Below are 27477 nucleotides of genomic sequence, written 5' to 3' on the forward strand. Positions count from 1 at the left end.
ACGACTGACAGCGCCTTAAGCAGCATTGCTGCACTCTGTAAAAGCCAGTGCRAGTTCCCTTGGACCCGCTTTGGTGTGACTCGGTGCTGAGCAGAAACTTCTCCTTTGCTTGCCCAGGTGTCGGTATCCTGCGCTGTTGAACGCTGTTTTCCTGCCGCAGCCTGGAACAAGGCTTCCAGCTCACTGTCAGCTCTGYGTTCCCATGTTAATCTCCCATTTCACGCTAAAGTTGCAGTAGGGGATGGTGTATACTAGAAATTGGGAATTGCACAAAGAATCAGTTTGTTTAAAGATGCCTCGTCCTTACCAGGGCTGCAGACACTGGGTCATGCAGGAGTGCTGCTCTGCTTTGTACTAATGACAGCCGACTGTTGGACCTCCTCAATTCTCTATTTTGGAAATCTCTTCCGCTCCTTTCCCCTAAGTTACGGGTACAGCGAGCCTGTGCCCACCGTGCTGCTGGAGTCCCATGCTGTCTTGTTGCCCACCTTTAAGCTTTTCTCTCATATTTGTTTCTTGCTTAGCTCTGTGACAAAGATGGATGTTCAGTTCCCTGTTAACTGCTGCGGTGGTGGGAGCTGAGAGGTGAAGCACCAGCAGTGGGTAGCTGGTTAGTTAGTGATACAGGGAACGTGTCTCCGCTGGCAGTGGATAAGAGCCAGCCAAGGAGGAGGAGTGAGATATCTCTTGGCATGAGGAAAGCTTTGGCTTGGGAAGCGAATGTGGAGCCTCCATGTGGGGAGGGATCCTGGGCTGGATCGCAAGGCAGTGGTGGTAACGCTTTTGCAGAATTCGGATGCCCTATGCCCTGTGTTTTAGCAAGATGTGGGGTAGGTTAAAGGTGCAGAGCCACAAATGCCTTTTGAGGATCCACCAAACTCCGGAGAGAAAAGATATTCAGCGTAGTGGGATGGACCTGCTTTTAGATTCCACTAGGAAGAGAGTTTTTCTCTCTTGAAGCCTGCTTTTTCATGTTGAGGATGCAAGTAGGGAAAAGGTGCAGAGGAACGAAAGCTTGCTGGGTTTGCCATCCGCTGTAAAAGACCTTTGAATCACTTCTCCTTCTTGGCTGCTTATGCCGGATTCCTCCTCTTCTCTCTGGCCGTTTGTTCTCAGAAATAATTAGGTCAGATGTTGGATTTTTCTTTTCTTTTCACTGTCAGTAAAACAGAGCTTGATAAATGTCTTGGGGATAATCAGATATTAACAGGAACAGTCACGCTGAGCTCCTGCTGGAAGCCAACATCAAAAAATAAATATCATTTTATGAATAAGCTCATTTGCTTTGGGAATCAGAAAGAGAGAGATGAGCCTCAGTGAAACGATATCCATCCCAGCCAAACTCGGTGAGCAAAAGCGTAGTCGCCCCAGTGAACGCGGTGACACCCACGGAGCTCGCTGCGGCACACGCGCCCGACGGACGGGCGTGCGCTGATCCTCGCAGCTTCCCTCTGGAGTAGGCGAATGCCGCTTGTGTACTACACAGGCGGAAACTAAATGTTTAAGTGACCTACTTGGAGAAGCTGCATTAAAGTCACTGTCAGAGCCAGACTGCCGGGTTCCTCTTCCCGCGGCTTAGCAGACCTTTCCTCTCGCGTGCAAGAGTTGAGTGCAGGGACTTGTGTATGCTCAAAAAGCACTCACTGCGTGGTCTGCTGATGTCTGCTGATCTTTGGGCTCGATCTCACGTGACTTAATGCCATTTCCATCCCTTTAGCTGCAGCACGCAGGGGCCCCGCTTTCCCTGGGGTTCGCAGAGCGATGGCGTTCGTCCTGACGGCTCCCTCGAGCTCTACAGCCGCTCCTAGAAATGCCGCGTTACGGCGTTTCTGCAAGCTGCGGGGCAGCCGGGGTGAGGCGGGAGATGCTCGCTGATCTCCCGCTGCATCCGCTTTCCCGTTCAACGGGATGACTCCGGTGTCTGCTTTCAGATTACGATCCCTCGAGGAAGCGATGGGTTTGGCTTCACGATCTGCTGCGACTCCCCGGTCCGTGTGCAGGCRGTGGACTCTGGTAAGAGATGAGATCGTTTTTCTCTCTTGATTCAGATRAAATTTCTTCTCCTTTTCACTTCTTGGGTTAGACTGTGTTTCAGAAGCTCCTATGCCTTGCAGGAGTCTGCTTATCTCCAAGCAATTTCTCTGAATGAGTCTCTGTTGTTCCTAGTGAGGTCAGAGGCCACTGGGTTAGTCCTGGTTTACTGTGTTGGCAGTGTGCTGCAGTAATTTGCAGAGATTTTCTTCCCTCTCCACTCTGAGAAGCGCCTGGCTGGCCAGGAGACCTACAGAAAGTGTCGGCAGGGGGGGAATCGGGAGCGCAGAGGGAGCAGGATCGCCAGAGCCCTAGTTTGCCAGGGCCTGGGTAGCTTCCCTTGGCATGGACCTCCAGGATGGGCTCAGCATCTCCGTGGTCCCCTGGCTCTCCCAGCTGCACACCAGGAAGGGCTGGCTTCCCACTTTGGACTATTGGCAGCGTACCCACCRCAAGGAGCTAGGGCTCTGTAACTGCTCCCTGCAGACCAGAAGCAGAGACCCATCTGTTTTGCTTTTTGAAGGTTCAACAGAAAAATGAYGCATTCCTGGTTTTTCCCTAAATCTGAATGCCACCACGTAATGCATATTTCCTACAGCAAACTACCCGAGGGGAGAGCATTGGCCCAAGCCTTTTGAAATTCATTAACTTCAGTAGGTTTCAATTAGTGCATCAGTGATATATTCAAGAGTCAAGAATACTTAAAACTGAAAAACAAGTGTAGCTCTATGCCTTGTGCAGATTTGTGTTCCTGTATCATAATGCAATTGTTTAACAAGATGCACAACTGGAGTTTCTCATGTACTGCAATTACACATACAAAACATTTATTTTACAACTTTAGATGCATGCGTTCATGGTAGCATTCACCAGTGGTTTAATGTTAGAGCAATATGATTAATAGAACTGAAGTATTCCCTCCTCCTCAAATTTCAACAACATAAAATATCAGCAGCAGTTTTCTATCATTTTATTTTTTTAACTGAGAGAAGTGAACACAAGCTTCCAAAGTTTTCCAAACATGTTGCCTTGACTGCTTAACATAGTGACATTTTAACCTGTTGAACGACTATTTTTTTTTAAATAAATCCTATTCTGAGCACTTTTGGCGTTCATTTTGTAAAAACAAAATGAAACAACCCATGAGACGTTTTTGCAGAAAAAGAACATTTCCCTCGGAAGTTTCTTTTTAGATGCAAAATCTTTTTTTTCTCTACAAAATAATATTTGRGTTGCAATTTTTTGACTCTCTCTGAGTTAGATCAAGTTCATTATCACTGAAACACAGCAGTATTTCTGTTATCTCCTATGTGAGAAATAGCTTATAGATTGGCATAACGAGTGCTGGTCCTGGGGGGAAGATGTGRGTAACATTTAGTCTCTCGGGACATTTCAACTGGCTCATCCCCAGCTGTCCAGAAGACATCTGTGATCCCCTCAGATGCACACAGGTGATCAGATCTTGTGATGAGGAATGGGGACGTCAGCATGTTGGTCATACAATAAGGGATCGCTGGAGTATGCAGCCTCYGTACGATACAATCTTGCACACCTCTGGTCTAACACAGCTTTGGTAAACCCAAAGCCCCTGAGTGAGTCAGCCCCTGATAAAAAGGTGATTTAAAAAAAGCATTTTGAGGTCTTTTAATTTCCCTTTATGCTTTCACATTTATATGTCACCATTTCAAGTTTTTCTCCAAAAGTGGAGGGGAGGAAAAAAAAAAAGACTAATTTAGCTGACAATTATTTGCTGCCTTATAGCTCCTAGTTGTGTAGAGGGAAAACCCAAAGCCCACCAGGCTTGGCAGATGGTGCCAGTTGGGTCCTGTGTTGAGGATTTGCAGGAGGGCTGAGAGGGTGAATTAGCTTCCACACCTGGAAGGGAAGTCTCACTCCTCCAGAAAGCTGCACCATGTGGCAAGGGTCTGTGAGGTGTTACTGTCTGAGCTTTCTGCACAGGCAGGCTCATCTATGGTTATTATGCATCTTGGCTTTCCCACAACTTAGAGCAAAGTTTGACAGAAGCTGCTGCTAATTCACTTACTGGTGACATCCCACTGGCAGACCTGAAGAGAAGGCTAATTGCTTCTTTTCTGCCAAATTCATTACCTACAGGTTCCTCTTGTCCCAGTAGAGAGATGGTGAATGTATCTCCAGTCCCAACAACAGTATGGGGAGGCTCCCAGTTGTCCCCAAGCATAGGGGTACTGAGGCCTTTCTGGACTTCCCTTGTGGTGGTGAAGTTTGCAATAGCTTTGAGATAAAGTATATGATTTTTCCAGGCACTGTATGTGTGTATGTGCATGTTGGAGGGTGAAGTTCTGCTTCATTTTCAGGGAGGCTGCTTTATATCCAAAAGAGATCAACACATATCTGAAAGAACTACTGGCTCAGAAACCTCCCGGGCAAATTGGAACGGGAATGTAGTGCATGGGCAATGTGTGAGGATTCCTCGCAGATGGCATAGACTGTCAGCTGCTCTCTTTTGTGGCTCCTGGACTGATCACTCGCTGTGAACATGGCAGCACTTTGCCCAAGGATGGCAGCAGAAACCTGGGAGTGCGTGTCAGGGAGAGTTACGGTGCTGATTTGCCCAGCRTGTAAATGGAGAAATTGCCTTAAAAAATGGTAGAGCTGCATGGAGGTGGCTCTGATTGTGTGATAGCTTTAATGTGCTTTGAGTGAGYTGCCTGTTTTAATGCAGGGCTGGCAGGCTCCTGAAAGATGGTAGTGCAGACCTTTACCTGGGATGTGTCATTTGAGTCCCATAATGAACGTGGAGCTTGATGTGTGCTCAACCCTGTGCTGACTCTAACGTCAAGGTTTGGTGCCAAAAAAGTTCAGCTAGTGAGAAGAGCTAGCTGTGGGGTTTGGTGGGTGGCAGATGCAGAGGCCTGAGTGATTGGGGTCCTGTGGAGAGTGGAGGAGGAGGAGGAGCTTGGGTCAGTATGGTATCCAACAGGGAGAGAAGAGTGAACCACAGGGAAAGAGAGCACTGGTCTATATGGGGCTCAGTAAGCGAGGAAGCAAGAGGACTCGGGGACGACAAGGTGTGGGTGATGAGGGCAGCAGATTAGGGTTAGAAGAATAGGTGGCTCAAGCTGTGAGGATGTGCTGTTTGGGTGTCGCCTTACCTGTGGGCTTCTCCTGTGGTGCTTTCAGCTCTCTGTCCAGTACGTGACTGGCATTCAAATCTTCTCTCCATTAGGTGGCCCAGCAGAGAAGGCTGGTCTGCAGCAGCTGGACACGGTGCTGCAGCTGAACGAGCAGCCTGTGGAACACTGGAAGTGTGTGGAGCTGGCACATGAAATCCGGTGGGTATTCACTCAAAGCCAGCCTTGAGCTAAGCCTAGATGCAATCCCTCTAAAGGCAGTGCAAGGGCAGCCTGAATCACTGGCAGGTCCACGTGGCCCTTCTTGGTAGAGCAGGAGGCAAAGGGATCCAGCCACATTGGAGATGGGACCCAGAGAGGTGAGTGAGGGGCTATGACAGAGGTCTCCTCAGATAACCTAGGAATGGGCTGAGTGATCTTGGAAGGATTGTGGTGCTCTGTACAGATAACTGAAGTGTGGGCCACGGAGCTGAGCTTTCAAGGGGTACAGAAGGCGTCTTAGGGAGCTCAAGCCAAAGGAAAATGTCCAGGGTGGCTGCAGGGAGACTGCTGGTGAAACAAAGTTTGAGTCACAGAGGAATTTGGCAAAGAGTGTGTGTTTTCTAGCTGTGGGAAAGGGAGTTTTGGGGAGGACAGGTTGGTAAAGTGGAGGAGTCCTTCCGCGCAGGGCTCTGGGAGAGACAATTTGAGGGAGCTCTAGGTAGGGTAGCTGGAGATTTGAGTGGCTATAGAAAGGGGAAGGCTTTGAGGAGGCAGGAGATTGGGAAAGGACTCTCCAGGGGGGAAGAAGAAGGGATGCCTGGGGAGAGAAGGGCAGGAGGGAGGCATTAGGCAGGGAGGCAGGACCTGCAGGGCATATGGCTATCTTAGCACCTCAGGGTGCTTCACTCCTTGTCACCCTGTCTCTGACCTGTCCTRTGGCATCTCTTCCAGAAACTGTCCCACGGAGATCATATTACTGGTCTGGAGGCTTGTYCCACAGGTCAAGTCATCAGGACATGAAGGCATGATCCGGAGATCGTCCTGCAAGTCTGCCTATGACCTCCAGTCACCACCCAATAAGCGGGAAAAAAACAGTACCATGCCTCCACGGCCTGAGCAGCGCCAGAGCTGCCACATACTGTATGATGGGAGCGATGGGCTCATGCTTAATGGCTGGGAGAGGTACACAGAGATTGGGAAGCGGAGCCAGAACACTATGCCGCCCCTGTCACGGGTACCCTCTACTGGGGACAAGAACTACATCATCTTAGCACCTTTGAACCCGGGGAGCCAGGTATGGCTGCTTTTSAGCACCACGCTCAAGTTACTGCACCTAATTCTTGGCTGTGCTTGCTGGGTCCTCTCYTAGCCCGTGCTTCAGTCTTACCAAGCACTATCTCTGTACGTTGTATAGAGCACATGCCATGCTTCCAAGCCAGAGCTGCGTCCCCCAGGAGGACCTTTTATTGTATTCCCAAAGCAGTTATCACTGGGACTATAGAGCTGAGAATGACCTGCTGCCTATTCCTAGAGATTACTCGAGATAAGGCTATGGGAAGTGTTTCCAGTGCATAGGCCACAGCGCAAGCCACTGCTCTCATTTTCTGCTGGTAACTGGGCAAAAATAGCTTTCACCTCTCTCTGTAGTGCTTTGGGTTTGCTTGGTTTGACATGCTGAAAATTACTGTTGTTTTAAAGTCTATCCAGAGCCTGCTTATGATGACTGTGTCCTTTGCGGGTTATCTCTTACAGCTGCTGAGGCCTGTCTATCAAGAGAACAACACTACTGCGGGTAAGTTGCTGATGTGCTGAAAAAGCTGGGCTGACCACGCAGCAGAGCTGGGAGCCAGGTTTTCTGGTGCTAGGGAATCCTTGCTCTGTAATCTTACTTGGCAATGCAGCAGYGGTCGCTCAGACTCTCAGGATAGTGACAGGAGCTAGGGCTCTTGGCAATAATATCTTCCTACTCTTTGGGTCAAACATAAAAAGCAAGAACCTTACAACCAAGCTCRTAAGAGATCAGAGCTGCTGAAGGTTTCTAGAGTTCATGGAGTGGCTGAAGAAGGGAGGCTAGTGGCTTGGGCATTCTGTCAGGGGTGTGACAAAAGCATTAGTGAAGTTTGTGAGAGGAAGAGTGGGGGTCATTGGATTACTCTGTTCTGTGCAAGAAAATCACTTCTGGAATAGCACTGGTGGTGCTAATGAGATGAAGTGTTCTTTGARTCCTGGTTGGATCCTGACACATGTCTTTGTGCAGGGGCCTTGCTTCACCTTCTGTTCAAGGTAGGTAATGCTTATCCTCTCTTGCAAAGTGCTCTGAGATTGAAGACTAGTCACACTAAATATGGTTGCTGAGGCAGTTCCCTGGATGTGTGCATGGGCCTGGCTGTGACATGTTTCCCTTCATATGCATTGTGTGGTGCTGAGAGTGCTAATATTGTGGTCCTTTGCTTTGAGGTGCCTTTTGTTACTAAAGGAGTGAGGATGGCCATGAATCCRATCTGTACAAACAGTAGTGCAGATTGTAGTGCTGGGTCTGGGGAAGCCTCATTTTCTTGAGCTGCTGGAACATCTTTGGCAGTCCCCAGATCAGGTCTCCTTGAAATCCCTTTGAAGCATATACTCACCTTCTGCAGCAGATCTGCTGGGTCTTCTCTGAGAATGGACTTGCAGGAAGAGTGGGGTGAAGTGTGCATCTGTGCTGGGACTGCATGAATCCTGGGCTGGGAGGTGGGAGCAGAGGCTAAGATGAGTTCTCCCTAAGCTGGGTATCAACAGGCAACTGTCACTTGGTGTGGAAAACCAGGGACAGAACCCACCCCAAACCCTTTTAAACTTGCTAAAAAAAATTGCAGTTTTTGGCACACCCAGCCTCATGCAGAAACCCCTCTTGTCTGGTATTAATTTGAGAGCTCTGGGAAGCAGCAGGAGAGTTTTGCTSTGGTCTGTTTGGATGATCGTACGTTGAGCTATGTTTCTGTAGCAGAGCTGAGCTCCCAGGTGTGATGTCCAAGGAATGTCTTTGACTCAGTCGTCTCTCCTGGTGTGGGCACAGCTATCAGACCAATGCTTCCASCTAGACTATTGTGCACTGTCTGTCATGGTGGGATGGTGCCCATAGGAGGCAAAGTGTGGGTCTGACAAAGCTGTGGTGGAGACACCAGCAGAGCAAGCAGCGTGGGTCAAAGGCCCCAGTGGCTTCGAGTCTCCCAGCACTTGAGCTCTGTAGCCAAAAGGTTTTTCCTTAGCTGAAATGCAGGGGATGTTATGTACCATGGATAATTGCAACTCTTTCCTGCTGTTTGCAGATCCTGTGAAAAGATGGACTGAGCCACAGGGGCTTCTTTTTAGAGCAGGGTGGAATTTGAAAGACTCAGGCTTCTTYCCATAGCAATTTTGTAATGATTACTTTAAATTTATTTAACATTAAGTCTTCAGAGAGAAGAAGATGGTAGTTAACGTGAYCAGTGATTAAACAAAGCAGTACAGAGCTAGCCACCGGTCACATTGTGGCACGGACTGAAGCTTCAGGCAGCCTAGTTGCATTTCTGCACCAGAGCATGGAAAATGGGGCTTGTGCAGGTGATGAATTTTTCAAATGAAATGAGGTGATTTAAGGATAAGAGAAGAAGTAAATCCTGAGCTGCCCAGACAGATTGTATCTGTCCTATGTTGAGCTGTTCCTTGTGCTTTGATTTTTATCTGGCAGTGCAACCACGAGAAAAGGAAAAGAGAAAATGTCATGATTATTGCACTTAGAGGTGGAAACAACCTATTAGGTCACGAGGCCCCCCCCCCGCCCCGGGCACGATGTAAAAGCAAACAGTAAACAGTGGGTCCAGATTGCCAATGCAGCACGATCTGGCTCTGCTAGCATTTATCTGAAAGTAAACATGCTACTTCCTAATACTTAATGAAGTATGTAATGTTTGGTAGGTTCATGTATTTGCTTTGGACCAGACCCTATCTGCTGTGAGCCACATTCAGAAGTGTTTTGGCCCATTTCTGCTCAGGAAGGTTATGGATATCCGTTGTGGTGCAATGGCAGAAGCCACCGTGCTGGGAACTGCTGTAGTAKGAGCAGAGAGGCCCGGGGCTGGGTGGGTGGCTGGGAAGACGGGATGCTCAGGGATCTTTGCTGGGACACCCCTCTAGCAGAGATGCTGCAGGAGGGTCTTGCTGAGACCCTCCTGCTGGTGAGGGTCCTGGGCTAATACCCAGCTTCTCACTTGGATGTATTAAAATCCAAGTGATGGGCCTTGGAGAGGTCTGCCTGCTGGARCTGAGCTGATTTGGCTCATCAGCTTTGAGAGGGAGAGTCATGATAAGACGATAAGCTTGATTTCCCCCTCCCCCACCAATTGGAGCCTTCCTGAAAAAGGTGTAGATTTTTGCTTAGAGAAGCGTTCAGCTCCCTTTGGAGTTGTGTTGCTCACAGATTTCAGGAATGAGTACTGGTTACTAGTGCCCAGCAGCCTGTGGTCTGGGCGTGGAGGACTCTTGGAGACCCTAAAGCTGTCCCATCTTCTGCCTCCAGCATGGCAGGTCCTACTGTTGCTCYGATGGGAGGTCTGTGTCATGGACCTAGAGTCCATTTATCTGTCTCGCATCTTTTAGTACTCCCATATCACCGTGAGACTTCCTAGGGTGTGTTAGCTTCAATAGCTCCTCCTCTTCCCCTGAAGYTGTGTCTCAGGTATGCAGTGCGTGTATTCTTCCCCAGCCTTTGCTGTACAAGACTCCGTGAGCCATGCTCTTCTGGTCTCCTAGGCCCTGTGCTAGCCTACCAACCCTTCTCTGAGGCCGTTCTTGTTTGAGTTCAGCTGTTACAATCGGGGATGGCCAGAATTGGTCACTAGAGAAGGCCAAGGCCCTTGGGCCTAATGGAGCTTATGTTAATAATAGGGAATAYTTCACAACTGCTCCCCGCTTGACAACCTTGCTGGACTAGGACATCTGAGAGCAGAGCAGCACAGCGGGCAGCATCCTGGCAGCTCGTTTCTGGCTCTGCTCYTGTGTGTTGGTCTCAGCCTGGCTTTGCTCTCATGGGATGGCCCTGGGTAGCAGGCTGTGTTTAAAGCTGTCCTTAGCACCAGSGTTTGCTGCCTCCAACAGATTGCTCACCAAACTATTTGGTTGCATTAGTCCCTGCATTCGTCTCTCATGGGGGGAGTAGGCAGCGTTGTTGATAGCTATCAATAACTCCTGGTAATCCTGTGATTAAAAGCAAGTCAGAGATTCTGGGTCTAGTCTGACCCACCACCTGATGTCTGCCACCTGATCTGGGAGCAATGTAGATCAGCAGGCTTGGAGCAGCCACACATGCGGGAGTTGGCTTGCTGGGAAACSTCGTAGCTTTGCTCGACCAGCTGAGGCAGCAGGCCACAAAGGAAGGCTGCTGCGTAATCCCACTTTTGAGTAAGGATAATGGCTTTTGGCTAGGAAGTGAGGCAGAACAAAAAGACAGGCTGCTCAGACTTTCTCCAGCAGTGAAATATAATGCTGAAAATCAGTRGTCATGTGGCAGCCTTAGGCAAAATGAGCTCATCCTTTATAAATACACCCCCACATCTGYGTAACCATCACATCCCTGGGAGCAATCTGGGAAGGCATGGATTGCTACCATGTTTATGACTTTATTTATTACCTCTGCCCCTTTCTCTGACATCTCCAATCTCAGTATCTTCTGAAAGCTATGATTAAAAAGCAAAATTTCCTCCCCAGGATGTGTAATTCTTGTACTTTGCTAACCCCCGTACCTGGAATGGGTAAATCCATTCTGGAGCAGGCAAGACTTCTTTCAATATTTCCCCTGCTCCCTGCTCTTTAATAGGTGTTTTTCTCCCCACTGGTGAGGGAAGGTTCATAGTTCAGTAACACAGGCAGGTATTTCCCTGATGGTGGAAACCACCTTGGTGCAAGATGTGATTCAAGAATGGTTGTTTCAGGTCATGTTTAGGGCTGTTSTGTATTTCTTTCTTTCATTTTTTTCCCCCTGGGCCTTGCATAAGGGTGTGCATGTAATAGTACCACATCTCTTTCTCTGAGGTACTGTATTCATATACTGTACAGAAGGCAACACATGCCCAAAATAGAGGAACGTGTGCTTGATTGTGCAGAAAGCTCCCGGGACATCTCATTTTGTATTTGGGAAAATGAAGTCAGAGTGCCGTTATTTCATTAATCCCTGGAAACTTTGACAATAGAGTGACGAATACCCTCACAGCTCTCAGTTCCAGTTACTCCCCTTAGGCTTTGTGTGCCTTCCTCCAGCCTGTGCTAGCAGGAGCAGAGCTGACAGCATGCAGCAACTCTGTGGGAGCTCTGCTCTGACTCTGTGTTTCTTTCTGCTTCCTTTGTTGGTCCAGGAAACATGTGTAAAGGGAAATCACACATGGGGTCTGGGAGAAAATCCAGGCTGATGAAGACTGTGCAGACAATGAAGAACTACGGGAACTACCAGAACTGTACTATTGTGCGGCCACACATCCCACACTCCAGCTATGGCACGTATGTGACGCTGGCTCCCAAAGTGCTGGTGTTCCCCGTCTTCGTACAGGTGAGCACATCTGGAACTGAGATGTTAAGGGTGCAAATGGTGCCCAGTACAGCAGCTTGTACCAGAGCTTGCTGCCGTAGGTAGGTCCATGCTGTCACGCAAAATGYATCTATTCCCCACCAGGATATACCACGAACGCATGGATTGCCCATCATTTTCAGCTCTCTTCTCTGGGGCWGGCTATACTTAGTGCATGGGTACTTTCTCTAAGAAAATGATATCCTGCCATAGTGATGTTCTGTTGGACTTTCTTCTTTTAGCTTTCAAAATCTGGCCCTTGGCTGCTTGGACCAGGAGAAGGTATCTCAGCCATTGGGTTTCAGCAGTCAGCTTTGCATGGTTGAGGATTAATGTAGTTTCTTCCTGGGAATTCTGAGTGCCATTAATCTTAGTGTGTGAACAAGGGTTTTATAGACTTGCTGCTGGCCRGTGCCAAAATTGCTGACTGGGATCCAGAGCAGTAGTAGCTTGGCAAGATATTCTCACTCCCCAATTTTATAAGTGATTGTCTCTGAAATTCAGCCCTGAATTTGATGTGGTAGGTTGTCCTAACTACCTCTGTGTCTCATTTTGTTCTTTATATGACCAGAACCTCAGAAGTCTAATGTGATCCTGTACATTTAAGTACATTGATGAATATATTAATCAATGTAGAAGCCTCTGAGGCTGTGGGAAACCATCCACCTTCTGTTAKCAGCAATGATACTCTCATGTCAGCTCAGACTCAGATTTCCTTTGAGCCCAAACCTGTGATCTGTGTTATCTTTCACTTGGACCTTAGTGAACTCCTCCGGGGCAAATGTGCACCTGGGCCTGTTCTGAGAGGCAGGCTTGTGCTCATCTCAGTCTTCCCTGATGGCATGAGAGRTGGCCACTCAGGTTAACATCAGTGCATTCACCAAACATGGCTGCGTGCATGGTTTGTATTTTAGTAGGAACACAACTGGCCCTTTGACTCTTTCTAAAGCTTGTGTCTCAGRTTGAGTCTGAGCGGTCTGCCACTTCAGGAGCTGCTTTTTCTCCTTTGCACTGTTTCATACTGCAAGGATTCCTGTCCAAGGAACCTGTACCTTCACCCCTGCCCATTGGACATGCTGCTCAGGAGGATCATCCAGGCTTGTTCAGCAGTTAGGGCAGCTGATACCTGTCCAGTTCTTCCATGCTAAATTGAGATGAGCTGAAGGTGCTAAGGGTGCAGTGTGGCATGAGAAAAGGGCAGCCTTCCTAAAATCCYGGAGAGAGTAATTCATAAAATCATGTAGCTCAGATATTCTTTTCTGAAGTTAGGTGAGAATCTAATGTGCTGCTGCTGTGGTTGGGTTTCCTGCTAAAAAGCAGACATAGCCAAGCCCACGCTTTGTAGAACAGTTAACGTACAAAGAAGTGCAAGCAGCTGATTGTCTTTTTATAGTTGAGTCTGACGTAGGTGTTGTAGGTGTTAAGTGCAAGGTTTTGTGTTTATCACAAAACTGGATTGCAAACTTTCTGTCCTTTTGAGTGCAGCATGGGGTGGCTTTTGACTGCTTCTCTCGGAGTGATTTACAACTTAAAGTRAAGACAGAGTGGGTTGGGTGGGCGGAAAGTTTTGCTGGCAAACCACACTTCCAGTGGAAGGTTTGACTCTTTGTTTCCTTTTTTCTTCCTTCAAATTTAGCCCCTAGATCTTTGCAACCCAGCCCGGACTCTGCTTCTGTCAGAGGAGCTGCTCCTTCATGAGAGCAGAAGCAAGACTATACAGGTAAGGCTCTTTCCACGCTGTTTGAGCTGATACTTTCCAAATACACTTTACTGCAGGCTCAAATATTATGTTGAGAAGTGGAATGTTTTACTTTGCAGTATCTTCATTAATGAGACATTCAGGAAAAACTTCTAGCTAGTGTAYTGTGGGATAAACTAAATGCCAAAACTCTTCTCTGCTAGAAGTCAACTCTTTTTCTCATCTCCTTTATGCTCACAAAGAAGTGGCTGCGCGTGGCAAATACGTACCAGGCACAGCCTAGCAGCTGAGACCTCCTGCAGATCTCCTGGCTCAGTGCTGGGATGAGGAGGCAGGGAAGGAGGAAGCTTAAGGGTCTTTYGGGCAAATTCAGAGACCTAGACACAGAACTTGCTACAGAGCTTTCTAGAAGTTTAGCTCCTGAAAGAGATCATGTTTCCGGTCCAAAAGTGTCTCCTTTTTGTTACTTTAACATTTTGCTGCAGTACTATTGGGGGGGGCTATTAAAGTCTGGGGAAACAGCTTAGCTTTGGCTACATGCTGAACATGTGTATGTCTCATTTCTCAACATCAAAACTGGAGAAGTTTGGAAAAGTTGGCTACATTTTCCGTTGGCTTCAGTTGGATTCAACTATAAAGTCTGCAAAACGTTGGAGTTTGGGGTGGAGGAAGTGGCTCTATGAACAGCATCCTGGGAATCCAGGAGAGCCCACGCATACATTGCTCGCCAGCATAGCAGGAAACTGCAGTTTCTTTCGGGGCATTGTCAGTGAATCTCGCTGCTATACAGAATAATTTCCTTTTGAGTTTTGTTGAACAGAATGATGTATCATCTTCATAAAACCACAGAGGAATTTTAACTTGACTAAACTTAGTTTCTGTGTAACACCTTCTGACAGCAGAATCCCTGAAATGCACGGTATTGCTCACCAGTGGCACAAAACAGTCTAAGACTGTATTGTGTTAAATGACTTGTCTCTCTCTCTGTTTTTCAACATGTACTTCATCCCTCTTTATGATTTCATATGCTATTTTTTCCCCACAAAAGTACATGAAAAATTCATCATCTGTTTGGAAACTTGTCCCTGATCTGTAAATAAAACTCTTCCCCTGTCTGTCCTGCTGTTCTACACTGTTCCGGGTCTTCTAGGCACCTCTGTGAATGAAAAATCAAATAAGCACATAACTGTGTAGCGCAGCTGTGCTGTGATGGCTTGAAAATAAGGTGGCCAAGCTGAAGTCAGGATRCTTTCGCTGGGTTGCTTGGAGTTACTTGCCGTCAGGTCAGACTCAGAGCAGAGTCCAGCCAAATGGGAAATAACTGTGAATAACTTTAATGTGATTTTAATCCAGGGTGGAACATGTGTGTATATAGAAGTATTCATATTTAGATGGAGTGTCTCAGTGTAAGCATGTCTGGAAGAGGTGTGCTGCTCTGTCACCAAATGGCCGTATTAGCCATTTTGGAGACATAGATGTAGACAGAATCAGAACAAGGACATGGCGGGGAAAGGAATCTCTATTAGSTTATGATGCCCTGAGGATGAGCATGAGACTGGAAGAAAATTTCCACATTCGAATTATCACCTGGAAAAGGAAAAAAAAAGTGTACACTGGCCAGCAACACGAGACAGGATTTGAGAAGGATGGTGGCTTGATGCCATGGTATCCATGTAAGCCTGGCAGAGGGGCAAGGCAAGAAGTTGTGGCTGAGCATAATGGAAAATAGAAGCAGTGAATGGGAATGAGCATGTAGCAGCATCTGCTTTGCAAGATAGGAGCCTTTCCCTCAATATGCACCCGGGGGTGGTGCTGAGCCCAGCATTACTGGGAGCAAATGATTGTATCTAACGATACTGGGTCATCATCCATGTTCTGTGGCATGGCCTTTTTATGTCTGCGGTGAATCACTTACAGCATCGTGGTGGAACTTTGACAGCTTCAAAAAACCAATGTATGTCTCTTTGGAAAGCCAGAAAACTCCCATATCTTGGGGAGCAAGGGTGTCTGCTTTAGTCCTGAAGAGTTATGAGAAAAGGGAACCTAAACTTTTTAAGCCAACAAGACCTAAAATGACCTGGCCACAATGGAGTTTCCCTAGTACTGAAGGACTGTGACTTCTTTTTCATCTGACTTGAGCTCAGTGCTGCTGCTTCCTGCACAGAGGCTCTTTCTGATGAGTCCTTTCTTCCTTGTTTCTGCTGAGTCCTTTCTTCCTTGCTCTGTGTGGCTTCCCATATTTTCTCACTGCTCCTTTCATCCCACCTCTCATACTGGACCACTACCCCTGTGGTTTGCAAGACTGCTTTCTGGTTGTTATTCATCTTTGGTTGAGTTACTCAGGAGAGGAGATCTTAGGTGCAAGTGCCTGGAAATGGAGATCCTATTTCATTTTTAAAAAAACTAGAATCTTTTCTCCTTGGCAATTTTCAGGTCAGACACTGCATCCATGTCTTTGAACAAACTCTCCCATCTCCTGAAGGAGTGAACCTATCTGTCTCTGGAGGCTTGCCAGGATCTGTCCTTTCCCTGACCTTACCTCTGGGGCAATCCTCATTCAGGCCTTAATCACATCCTGTCTAGACTTTGTTGCAATTCCCGCTTTTATGGCCCTCTGAAATCCCTCCAGCCTGTGGAGTGCCAAAGGAATGAGCGTGATGCAGGCCATTATGTATAAGATCTTGAACATGATTTTTGCCTTTTTCTGTTCGTCTCTAATGTACCTGGAGGCAACTTTCCAGCACCTAGAGGTACTTCTATGACATGAGCAGTGTTCAGCCTCTTCTCTGCTTTCTTCTCTGCCATCCCAGCAGAGTCTGCAGTTCAGGATGATCCTCTGTTGATCCTTGAGAGGCCCCAGACTTGCAAGGAGCCTGGAGGACAGGGCCTGGCACGCCCAAGTTTTATGCCCTTCTCTGCAGGGCAGCAGGCTTCTCTCTCATTGGAAGTGCTGCTCTACAAGATCCTAGCACTACTGGCCTGGGATGAGGGGGTTGACAGCTCCTTGTTTCAGTGGGGTATCTGGATTTGGCAAGCACAGTGAGTTGATCAAAACCTTACTCCATGGCATAGATGTTTCAGGATCCTGTTCTCAGTCTTTTTTAGACACTTCTATTTGCTCTCATGTAGTAGAAACCTCCACTTTCCTCCTCTCTCCTCCACAGTAGTTCCTCTTACTTTGTCCTTTTCTGTCTCTTTATGCCCTTCTCTCCTTCACTTTTAAATTAGGTGGCACCATACTCCTGTTCCCCCTGCTGCAAAGCTGCTACTCTTGCCAGCGTGTGAGCGGAGGTGTGTGCTGCAGAGCCCTCGAGGCCTGCGGTGCCTGCTCTCCCCAAACGTTCAATACAGTAAAATACTTGATTCTAATAAGCCATGGTGAGGCAGAAGGTTGACAGCTGAAGCCTTCATCATGTGCTAGGCCTAGGAATTTAGTCGCYGTCACCTAAGGACCCTGCCTGGTGTACCTGCCAAAGTGTAGACCGCTTTTCCTGTTAGAACAGGGCTCAGCTGCTTGGTGTTGAGATAATAAGCTGTGGAAACTTGATAACGTTTGATCATGTGCTCATATTCTTGCGGTGTCAGTGAGAACTAAGTGAATAACTGCTGGTGAACAGCTGTAGCTAAGAAAGCTAATAACACTTTGAAGCACATGATCAGGGGAGTACCAAATAGAAGCAACTGGGTGTTATCACCCTCTATATGGGGAGCTAGATCAGCGTCAGTCTGATGAGTCCAGTAGTGATGTCTGCTTCATATTGGATACTGAAAATTTGGATGGGCTCCCAAGAGAGTTAAAAGAATAACTGAAGATTTGGAAAATCTGGGTTATAGAGGAAGAGTAAGAAAGTTTCATCCATTTAGCTCAGTCCAGTGGTTGAGGACTCATGAACTCTGCAGATAAAACCCTCATACTGGTGTAACTTGAATTCCTCTTGGGTTTGCAGCAAATCCTTTCTGTTGATATAGAATCCTGTATTGGTAAATTGATATAAAATGTGTGGTTCAGCCCTAGGGAGGATACTTGGCTAAGAGGTCTCCACTATGCCACTGGACTTGCTGTAGCTGGCTGTGGACAGCATTGTCTGGCCAGCAATGCAGGGGATCATCAGGATGTTCCCTTTTGCCATCTGCATGATTTAGCATAAAAGACCCAAACAGAGCCTCCGTTCAGGAAGCAGAGAAGGCTGCAGTGGCACTGAGCTCGAGGCGGATGAAAAGAAGTCACAGCCCTTCAGTACTAGGGAAACTCCATTGTGGCCAGGTCATTTTAGGTCTTGTTGGCTTAAAAAGTTTAGGTTCTCTTTTCTCATAACTCTTCAGGACTAATAGATCTCTGCTTCTCTTTATTTCCTCCATTCTTTCTGTTTTGCTGAGCATGACTGTGAAACTATTGCTAAAGAAAGGGAGAGGGCTATCAGAAAACAGCCACTGGCTCAGCCTTTTCTTGCCTGGGACAAGTGGGCTGGATTTGCAGAGACCCATCGTGTTGGCAACTCCGGTGCTGCACTGTTGCAGCTATAACATGCAAACCCCACCCTGATGTAACACCAGTGGTGGTGGCTGTCCATGTGCAAAGATGGGCGGAAGAGGAGGGGTGTAGGGGAAAGTTAACTGTTCTTAAGCCCATGGGTGAAGGTACTTTGGTTGCAATGTTGAATTTCAAGCCACCATTTCATAATATTTTTGTTAGCATATACTGCTTTACAGGACATGATTATTTACTTCCTCCTTCTGTGTTGGAGCTCTGTAACAGAAGCAGAGCCGTGCCTACCTCTGTCTTCAGAARAGTCCATTCATCTTGCCATTTGCTTGCTTTCTCCTTTTGGGGTGTGAAATTAGTTCTGGGAAATACAAATTAGTTATGGGAAATACAAAGATACTTTGCAATCTCCCAGGAAGGTCTTTGGTGGATTCTGTATCCTGGATGAATCCAGATGCTCTATTTTGTTTTTGCTCTTTCCTGTGTTTTTTCTTGGTAGACATTGGATCTTGSAAATGGTTATTGGAGACGTTTTCCAGCTCGCCAGTGGTGTGCTGGCAGCCCTCAGCTGAGCTCCAGTCACTCGTGCTAGCTCTCCCCTCCCATTATATCTGCTCCCATTATATCTGCCTTAGGGTCTTCCATGATTTGAGTTTCCTGTGCTCAGCTCTCCAGGCACAGGCAGAGCAGCCCTGGCCCTGGCAGCCCCGGGGCAGGTCCCATCCCCACCTCCACAAGCAGGGCCCACTAGAGCCCTGGTCTCACGGTGCTGGTGTGGCCGGAGGAATAAGCAGCTGCTTTCTGCATTTTCTTTTCTCCGTTTCCACTCTTGTCGCTTGCTGGTCATGCTTTTAATCTCCTCTGCTCCATTGATTTGCTCTTAAAATCCCTGAACATCTCTTTGAGGCTGAGGGAACTGGAATGGGACCAGATGTGTCCGAAAAAGGAAGCCTCTTGGAACAAGACAGGCATGGGAGAAAGTTTGTAGTGCAGTTTGTGTTTTGTTATTCCTTGCCTTGATAACAAGGTCAAAAGTATAGAAGAGGGTGAATGTGGGCACTTGGCCAACAGTATATTGAGTGCAGGGGAAGGGATTTTCCAAATAATACAGAGAGAAGCAGACACTCCCTGGTTTAATTGCCTACTAAAGTTATGCTTGTAGCTTTGTGCTTATTAAGAATCCCGCAAAAATAAATTAGCACAGCAAGGAGCAATCTTGTGGCAAAGGGCTGATTTTTGGCTTCAAAGCCAGATGCTGCTCCCCGATGTGAGACTCAGTCCTGTGTGATAAACTGTCCCCCAACTTGTCTGTCTTCTGACACGTGCCCATCAGCCGCTGGGCACAGAGACAAATTGTACYGGCAGTGCGTCCCCATAAACAATGACTCAGTCCCTGTCCTGAGCAAAGTCACCTTTCAGAGGGCAACTTGGTGGTGACGGTGGCAGCGGTCCAGCTACCCAAGTCCCTGGGATACTGGGTTATTTTCTGCTTTTGAGAATGAGTTGCTACGAGTTGGCCATGAAACCTTCATCATTGTTGCTCAGCGTTGTACAGTGGCAGCTCCTGGTGACAGCAGCCTCTTCCACTTTGCTCTGGGAGGTGTTTCATAGACTCATAGAATTGGTAAGGTTGGAAAGGACCTCTGGAGATCATCTAGTCCAGCCCCAAACAAGTGGCCCGTACAGGGATCAAACCCATGACCTTGGCATTATCAGCACCATGCTCCAACCAACTGAACTAAATCTGTTTGGRAGTGTGGAAGGGATTCAAAGTTAAAAGCAGCCATGAGCTCCCATGATGTGTCATGTGCTTGGAACAGTGCGTGTTTGGACGTTCTGCAGAAGGCCCAGAGTGCTGACATATTGTGGTKGTTTCCTGGGATCTTCTAAGCCTGGGGTTGCTGTCTGCCCCCAACTGCTGCCTGAGAACAGGACAGGCTCAGAACTCAGCCACGAGCTTCTCAGTCAAGGATCTTCAGTAAAGTGGAGGAGCTAATTCTTCGTATTTTAAGAACTATAATAATCTGTAGTGATTGTACCAGAGACTGCAGTCAAGAGGCAGAAAGAGAACAAAATCTGCCTCTTGAGCTGGGAGCAAATGCCACTGCTCCAGAGTAACTCCTCTCCCAGCTTCTAGGACACTTGAGTCACTGTTCAAGCACAGAGCTGGGCAAGACACTCAGTTTAGTATTTGCTTTCCAGCCATGAAAGTGGTTTAAAGGTATAAAGTTTGCTCCTACAGCTGCCCACTTTTTGGGGTTTTTTTTGTTTTGTTTTTTTGGGGAAAAGCCAAACTTACTCACTAAAGGGGAGCGAAACAGTATGTGTGAAGACTGAAAACAGTAAGAAGCTCCTTAKGGAGCCTGTGCGGGGCGATTACTGTTGCTTTTAGGCTGCAACTTCCACCGTGTTAGGTTTAGTCACCAACTCATTCACTCCTCCTGCTCCTCTGATTTATAACTTATGTAAATGGGAAGTGACACGAGCGAGCCGGGAGTTTGTGCGTGCACGTCGTTACACTGTCGGGCAGGTTTATCCCTCCTATCACGGGACTTCACAAGCCTCATTAGGCAGCTGCCAAGCGCCAATGACGATCTGGTGGGAGCCTTGTCTGCAGCTTGCAGTGAGCAGCGTAGCTCGTGGCAGTGCAGCCCCGTAACCCCCTTAGGACAGGGTGTCTGGGCTGCCTCTCATGGCTGCTGCATCTCCTTGGGGCAGAGGACTTTCGGAGAACGCTGCCTCTGTGCCAGAAGATACGTTTCATATAGCTTCTCCTTTCCTGGTGTTGTGCCCTCCAGGTGACCCTTTTTGTCTACTCCGACTTGCTGCTCTTCACAAAGGAGGACGAACCAGGGCGCTGCAATGTGCTGAGGAACCCTCTCTACCTGCAGAGCRTCAAGCTTCAGGAGGGTGAGTGTTTGCAGCAGTTGGAGACTTCTGGGATGTTTTCTGGGATGTTTTCTGGGCTGCTGTCTGTAAACAGGTTTCTAGCCAGCAAAGGGGCAGCAGAAGTAGCCTGCACAGCACCCCAGCAACCTGTCGCTTCCAGTATGCGGCAGTGCTGCTTGACTCATGCTGCTAGATCTCCCTCCTCAGGGTGCCGGGCCATCCTTGCATTCAGCTGGTCGCAGGGAGCTCCATCTCCTAGGAGACCTCAGAGATGTTCAGGTACCACCAGCTCCCAGGACTTTCCAGAATGCCGTTCCCATGGGTGGAACAGGGACTTTCTGAGAGATTTGGGGCAGACATTTCTAAGGGTCTTGATGTGCTGGGCTGTTCCCTTTACCCTAGCCTGTCAGTGCTGTATTGCTTACAGTGAGAACTAGCTGAGGGTGAAAAGGGAAGTGAAGTTTTGAGGTTTCCCCTGTGGTGCCTCGAGAGAGCTGAGAGGCTGTCTCCAGGAGAGTCAGGCCAAGCCCTACTGACCTTTGCTTATCGTACTTCCCTCTTCAGCCACCCACGGTTTTCCTCMTTGCTAGTGTCCCTCCCCCATACATACCCTGTCTCTGAGGAAAGAGCAAATGCAAGCCGGGGGAGGGGGAGGCTTTGTGCTCGCTCATACTCAGTTTGCTGTSGAGGCACCTTCATGTCCAGCTGAAGGCGCAGGGAGTGGTTAAAGGGTAGAGGGAATGGCTTGAAATCAGTTATTTCATGTTGCAATGCTGAAGTGATGTGAAAGATGCTCTTTGCTACTCAGTCAAGAGAGGAGTGAAAGAATTGTTCCATCGCATCCTATTTCTTAGTGTGGAGGCACTTCCTGGCCCCGGCGCAGTCCCGCTTTGTTCCTTCCTTGGTGCAGTCAGTCTGGCTACATGCTTTTTTTTTTTTTTTTTTTTTTTTTTTTTTTGTGTGTGTGTACGTTTGCTTGACAGCATTAGCAAGGGGCTGTGGCCCTGCCTTCTCCTTGACCACACACATCAAGTATTGCTGGAACAGGGTCGTATGTGAGAAATTCTGTTTAGATATAAGCCAAACCATTTTTTTTCCATGAGGGTGATTGAATCCTGGAGAGAATTGTGGGATTTCCATCCTTAGAGGTGTTCAAGACTTGACTGGACACAGGCCTGGGCGCCCCGATCTGATTAGACATGCTTTGGGCAGGGGATTGGGCTAAAGACCTCCAGAGTCCCCTTCCAGCCAGAATTACTCTGTTGTTATTGATGCCTCTGTGAAGGGGACAGTCCTGTGGTCTTCAACCTGTGCTTCCCACCAAGAGGGCTTATTCCAGAGCTGGGCTGATTCTCCAAAAGGGGCGATTTACTAGATTAATTTTGTCRTTTCCTCTTTGTGACATGTTCAGAGGGAGACTGTGATGCTCTTTGAGTGGAGCTGGAAGCTCTGYACACAAGCTGCAGCTCTCCATGTGCCCCACATCGTTGTGAGCTGCAGRGCTGGGTATCTGCAGTGCTGCGCTYGGGCACCTGGACACTGTGGGTTGCTCCTCAGTTGGTACTGCATGTTTCCAACAATGTTTCTGCTCCCACATTCATTCACTGGTCTGTTTGGTGGGGGCAGAAACTTGATCAGGGAGAAGAGGTGACAGAGAGTGCAAGCTGTTTAGAAAAGCCAGTGAAGCTTTGTGGGAGTTTGCTGAGCTTGTTCTGAGCGCGGCTTATTCTCAAAGGTGTGCAAAAAAACTGTTCCTCACTGAAGTGCTCATTGAGTAGTGTCTAGTCCTGGAGCACTTGAGTCTGGGTAAATGCGTGTGACTCTTGGCTGCTCTCAAAGGCAGCTGTGTAATCCTGCTCTTGTTTGCCTGCTTGAAGAAATGAGCTTTCCTGGGGCTTGTCCTGGTGGTGCAACGCCGGCTCCATGCACAAAGGTCTATCGGCAGCTTGGTGCTAGAGTGTGCCTCCTAAGCTCAGGCAGGGCAGTTGGATGTCGTGAGCGGTTGTGTCCCATTTATTTTCTTGTTGCCATAATAACTTGGCTAGATCACATCTGGAATAGTTTATCAAGCTTCTCCGAAGGGGATGTTTGTCTCTGCAGCACGGAGCCTGCCCACGTATGCTCTGCCTCGCTGAGAATCCAGCACCCTCGCCTTTCAGGCACTCGCCCTCTGGATTTGTGCTTCAGAACTGGGGAGAACGAGCAAAAAGATGCCTGTCCTTTTTTTTTTTTTTTGGCAGGGATTTTCTGTTGGTCTCCTAAATAACTGAATGGCACATTAATAGGAACAGGCGTATTGCTGAGTATAACAATTGAGACATCTCCGGTACACTGAAGACCATTGTGATGTTTCCTGTTTCTGCCGCTTGCTGCACTGTGCAAAAGCAAATCAGTATAATCTGCTTTACAATGCTCCGTCTTCCTGCTTTAGAAGCTGAGTGTGGCTGATGAGCACCACACCAGCCAACGTTTCCAGTGGAACTGGGCTAGTTTCCTCACTAGATACTGTGGGAATTTCCATGCTCCGATCACTGCCTTGCTGGGCTCCTGGGGTGGATGTGCTCTGCTTTGGGACAGAAAAGAGCTCTTACATTGAGCAGCCTGAACGAGGTCCCCGCCAAGCTATGAGCCTTGTCCCTAGCTGGGATCCTGATGRGGATCCTGCAAACAAGGATTTCTCCTATGGCATGCTGCTTTGCTGTCCCTGGCTTCCTCACCCAACCTCTCCTATGGCAAACAGCTCCAAGATTGCTGGAGGCCTGTGATTTGTGGGGCCTCTGCCCGGAGCTCTCCTCTTCGGGTGCTGGAGGCAGCCCTCGTCTCTGCAGGGTGTCTGCGCCCTGCCCTTCTGCCCCTTCCTGGGCTCTCCACCTGCCRGGCATGCCACGGGCCTTGCCGCTCTCCCCTGGGCTGTGAAAGGAGCAGAACCATCTTCCYTCTTTTCCTTTCTTTTTGACCCAAAGGCTGACATTCAGCACCCAAACCCTGCAAGCAGCGGCCGTTCGCTTTGGGTTGGGCTGGGTTGGTGGGCAGAGCCAGGGCGACGCAGAAAGCRGGAGCTACGTAGGTGCCCGCCCTGCCTGCGCGTGGGCAGGCGAGCGCGAGAGCAGCCTCCAGGGCTTGGCTGGAAGAGGGGAATGTGTCCCCACGAACCTCGAACCTCGYGGGTTCCTCCCTGAGCCGGGGAGCAGCCCAGCCCCGGGGCAGGAACGGCTCAGGTTACTGGCAAAAATCTGTCCCCTGTCACAAGGCGTCAGAAAAAAACTGAAGCAGCTTGAAGAGTGTTTTTATTTTTTTTTCCCGCATTTCCTCCTGCTTATTTCCTTCAGTGTTTCACTGAATTTGCCTGGGAGTACCGTGCTTAGCCGTCACAGCAGACCCGTGTAGCGACGAGTGGGGAGGYGAGCCCCAGGCTGGCGCCGGCGGCCAACTGCCGTCCCTGCGGCCCTTCCCTCGGCTCCGAGAGGAGCTGGGCACCTCCAGCGAGAGGAGCTGGGCACCCCCCCGACAGCAGTTATTTAAATAAGGAATCTACAAAGAGTTAAAGCCTCTGTTTCACTGTTGGGATCCTGGCTGGAGCATCTCCCAAGCAGCTAATTGTGCCCACCTCGATACGACAGGCTGGCAGGTGGCACTGAGGAAGCACGGTGGAGATGGCTTCCCTCTCCTTGCTTGCCAGGAAGGGGATCCCGCTGGCAGTTCCTGGTCGGTTGGTGCCRGGCTGCTGGAAAGACGGTCTGCTCTCCTCCAGCGCCTGCAGCTGCCAGCAGTGAGGAATCACAGCAGAGCTCCAGACTCGGGGCTGCCTGCTGTGTGTTGGTGGGATGGCATTCCTCTCTGGAAAATAGGCTTTAAACAGCTCCTAGTCCAGCAGCTGGCTCCGTGCTTTGTGTCCTGTAGCGGCAGTGCTGCTCAGCCCCGTGGATTATCAGGCAGTGAGCCTGCTGGGGGCAGGGGCAGGAGCTCCCCGCATCACGGCTCCCTCGGTGCAATGAGGAGCAGAGAGTCCCTTTGAGGAGAAGGGAAGAGAAACAGCAGAAACGGAACTGTGGATTTGTGGTGTGCTGGTGGCAAGCTCAGCTCTTGCCTCCCCAAACCCTCCTTTGGGGTGAAAAGTGCTGGCCAAGGGGCTCTGATCAGAGGCTTCAGCTTTGCTAGGCAACTGCTACCTGCAGGTCCTGCTGGGATTTGTGGAATAGGGTGTCAGGAGAGCGTGAGCAGAGCTGTGGAGAGTGATGAATGGGCTCTGCAGGTCAGGAGGGGAATGCTGGAGCCTGCTGGTGAGCAGTAGGCCAGGCTGCTTTCCCAGTGCTGCTCACTGCACAGGATGAAGCAGAGTGAGATTTATGAAAATACACAAGGGCGCCTTACGCGAGAGCTCTGCTCAAGTGGCCCAGTGCTGGGACTGGGCACAGTGTCCCCATAATGATGTCTGCAGGCTGTTGTGCTGCAACGTGCTTTAAAACCAAAGCCTGCGGGGCCCCACTGGGCCGCTAGTGATAGAGCGAGGGCTGTGATTCCCCCAAAGGGCGGCCGGAAGAGATGTCCGGCAAACAACTCCAGGCTGTTGCACTTCGTGTATTTTGTAATCTCCATGAAGGGATGCAGGGGCCAGCTGAGTCTCGCAGTGGGTCACAGCTCTTATCTTTAACTCTGGGCTGCTGCCTCCATTGGGAGAATTGCTTTTCCTCTGGGAACAGGGTGTTTCCTCTATCRGTGCAGAGCCTGTTTCCATCATTAGCACAGCCCAGGCTTTTGAAATGAAGCAGAGCTTACACTGATACTGCTTTCAATAGGATTTGTGGCTGTGCCCAGACCGCAGAGCTGATCTCACGGCAGCGGTAATGTTGTTAAAAGGCTTGTGAAGCCTGCAGCCTAGCAGTGCTGCACACTACCAAGGGCAAAGCTGGTGCAAGGCACAGTGGTGGGAAGGGCAGCGAGTGCACGACTGGCTCTTGGAGGTGGGATGTCCCCTCTTAGAGTTGAGGTGGCCTTGTCTTCTGGTGGCTCCATCTCCACCTGTGAAGCTGATATGTGCCCGGAGATGACTTCCCTTAGAGCTTCAGAGATTCATGCCTCACCTGTAGGGCACAAAGACCAGGAATAATCCTCAGCGAAGCCTTTTTTGGGGGGAACAGGGRAAGGGTAAGCCTGCAGGAGCCAGCCTGGTGAAGCAGCAGGAGTTAGTGCAACCCCTGGGACAACTGGCAGTGAAAGGGGGACGTGAACTGGGTGATTTTGTGAGACATGACTTGCTGCTTTGGTCATTGCATTGACTCCAGCCCCATGTCCCTTCGTAGCATTGCGGAAGCGCAAGTTGTGGGCTGATGTGGAGGGCTACTGCTTTTCTGGCTGTCTTTGGCTTTTTGGTTCTGCACTTGTTTCTCAAGCTCCCTGATCCACTGCATTTCACCTGTGCCYCTGGTTCAGCTCCATGTCCTTGGAGAGGCACTGACACCAGCCACTGGCACTGATGGAGAGCCCGAGACAGATAGWAGCTCTGTCTTAGCATCATGTTAACAAGGGTTCAGAGACAAAAGCTGGGAATAAGCAAGGACTTAAGATCTAGACCAGTCTAGCTAGTTCTCCTGGGAGCTAACTGTCTGCAGGGGCAGGATACTGAGAGATCAGACATGAGTGCCGGGGATGGCTATTTGGGCATAGTGGTCTCTGCATCCCTCAGGAAGGAAGCAGAGCTGTACATGCTGCGGCAGGCAGGAGAGCCTGCACATGGTTCTGTCTCAGGTTGGTCCTAAGTAGTGCGCAGATCTGGAGCCTGCAGTGGGCAGGAATGAAACAAGCCCCTTTCCAAAAGGGTGAACCCAAAGCAAAATCCCTAATGGTGCAGTAAGTCCATGTAAGATATCACGTGAGCGTAGCCTGCCCAGTGCATAGCCCCACGTCAGTCCTACAGATGTGGCATACATCATTCCCAGATCACAGCCTGGTACTGTAGGATGACAACAATAAATATTCATTAAATGTTGTCTCTTAGCCAATTCCTCTGCCAGTATCTCTGCTTGGAGAAATGCAGTTGTAGCTTAATTTTGATCCTATTTTTCTTCTTTATAGGTTCAGAAGATCTGAAATTTTGCATCCTTTACCTTGCAGAGGTGAGTAGTGGTGTTTTTGGAATTACTTTCTAGTGGGATCTTAACATGTACTAACAATTCTTTGATTTTGTGCTCCTTTTTCTTGGGGCAAGGAGCACAAAACACTCAAAGGAGCATAAAATGCAAATGATTTTAACTTCCTTTGCAATGGCTGTAGCTGGAATATAGTAGTAAGGAGGTGTTACGAGGAATCTGTGACTCGCGAGGCTATGCCTGGTTACTCTTCCCCTTTCCCACATGTGCAGTAGGTGGAACTTCCTTGCTGCCTCTCACCTTTAATTTACCTTGGAGTTCTTTAGACCGGGGATAGATTTCTTGGTGAACTGTCTTGACTTTGTTGAGGGCACCTTGCTTTTCTTGTCAGCAAGTATTCAGATTTTAAAATCCACAAGTAGAATAAGGAAGCTCTGTGTAAAAGAAATAATCACAGATCTAAAAATGCCTGCAGATGGTGCAGGGTTGAGTGCTCTATACAGATTTGCAATCACTCAGATGTTGGCAGAGTTACATTTTTGTCATGAAGGAGCCAAGGAGACTGCATAACTTGTTCATAGTAAGTAGGCCTACCAAATCACTGAAATCTGAGTTTA

At 48.7% G+C, this 27477-nt stretch overlaps 1 protein-coding gene across 6 annotated transcripts in view; it reads left to right on the forward strand.

The window, feature by feature from the left end:
• The window catches only part of RGS3 (regulator of G protein signaling 3), an 85419-nt gene that overhangs the window by 20700 nt on the left and 37242 nt on the right, over window positions 1-27477 (forward strand). For all 6 annotated transcript variants that reach the window (XM_085320103.1, XM_085320099.1, XM_085320100.1 and 3 more), the window contains 8 exons: window positions 1932-2013; window positions 5240-5345; window positions 6078-6420; window positions 6879-6918; window positions 11495-11685; window positions 13340-13423; window positions 20684-20795; window positions 26847-26887. In XM_085320103.1, coding sequence (XP_085176229.1) covers window positions 1932-2013; window positions 5240-5345; window positions 6078-6420; window positions 6879-6918; window positions 11495-11685; window positions 13340-13423; window positions 20684-20795; window positions 26847-26887 — 999 coding nt within the window. The remainder of the gene's footprint in view (window positions 1-1931; window positions 2014-5239; window positions 5346-6077; window positions 6421-6878; window positions 6919-11494; window positions 11686-13339; window positions 13424-20683; window positions 20796-26846; window positions 26888-27477) is intronic.

The sequence above is a fragment of the Rhea americana genome, unplaced genomic scaffold, assembly GCF_003343005.1.
Source record: "Rhea americana isolate MKP2758 unplaced genomic scaffold, rheAme1 scaffold_61, whole genome shotgun sequence".
Taxonomy (NCBI): Eukaryota; Metazoa; Chordata; class Aves; order Rheiformes; family Rheidae; genus Rhea; species Rhea americana.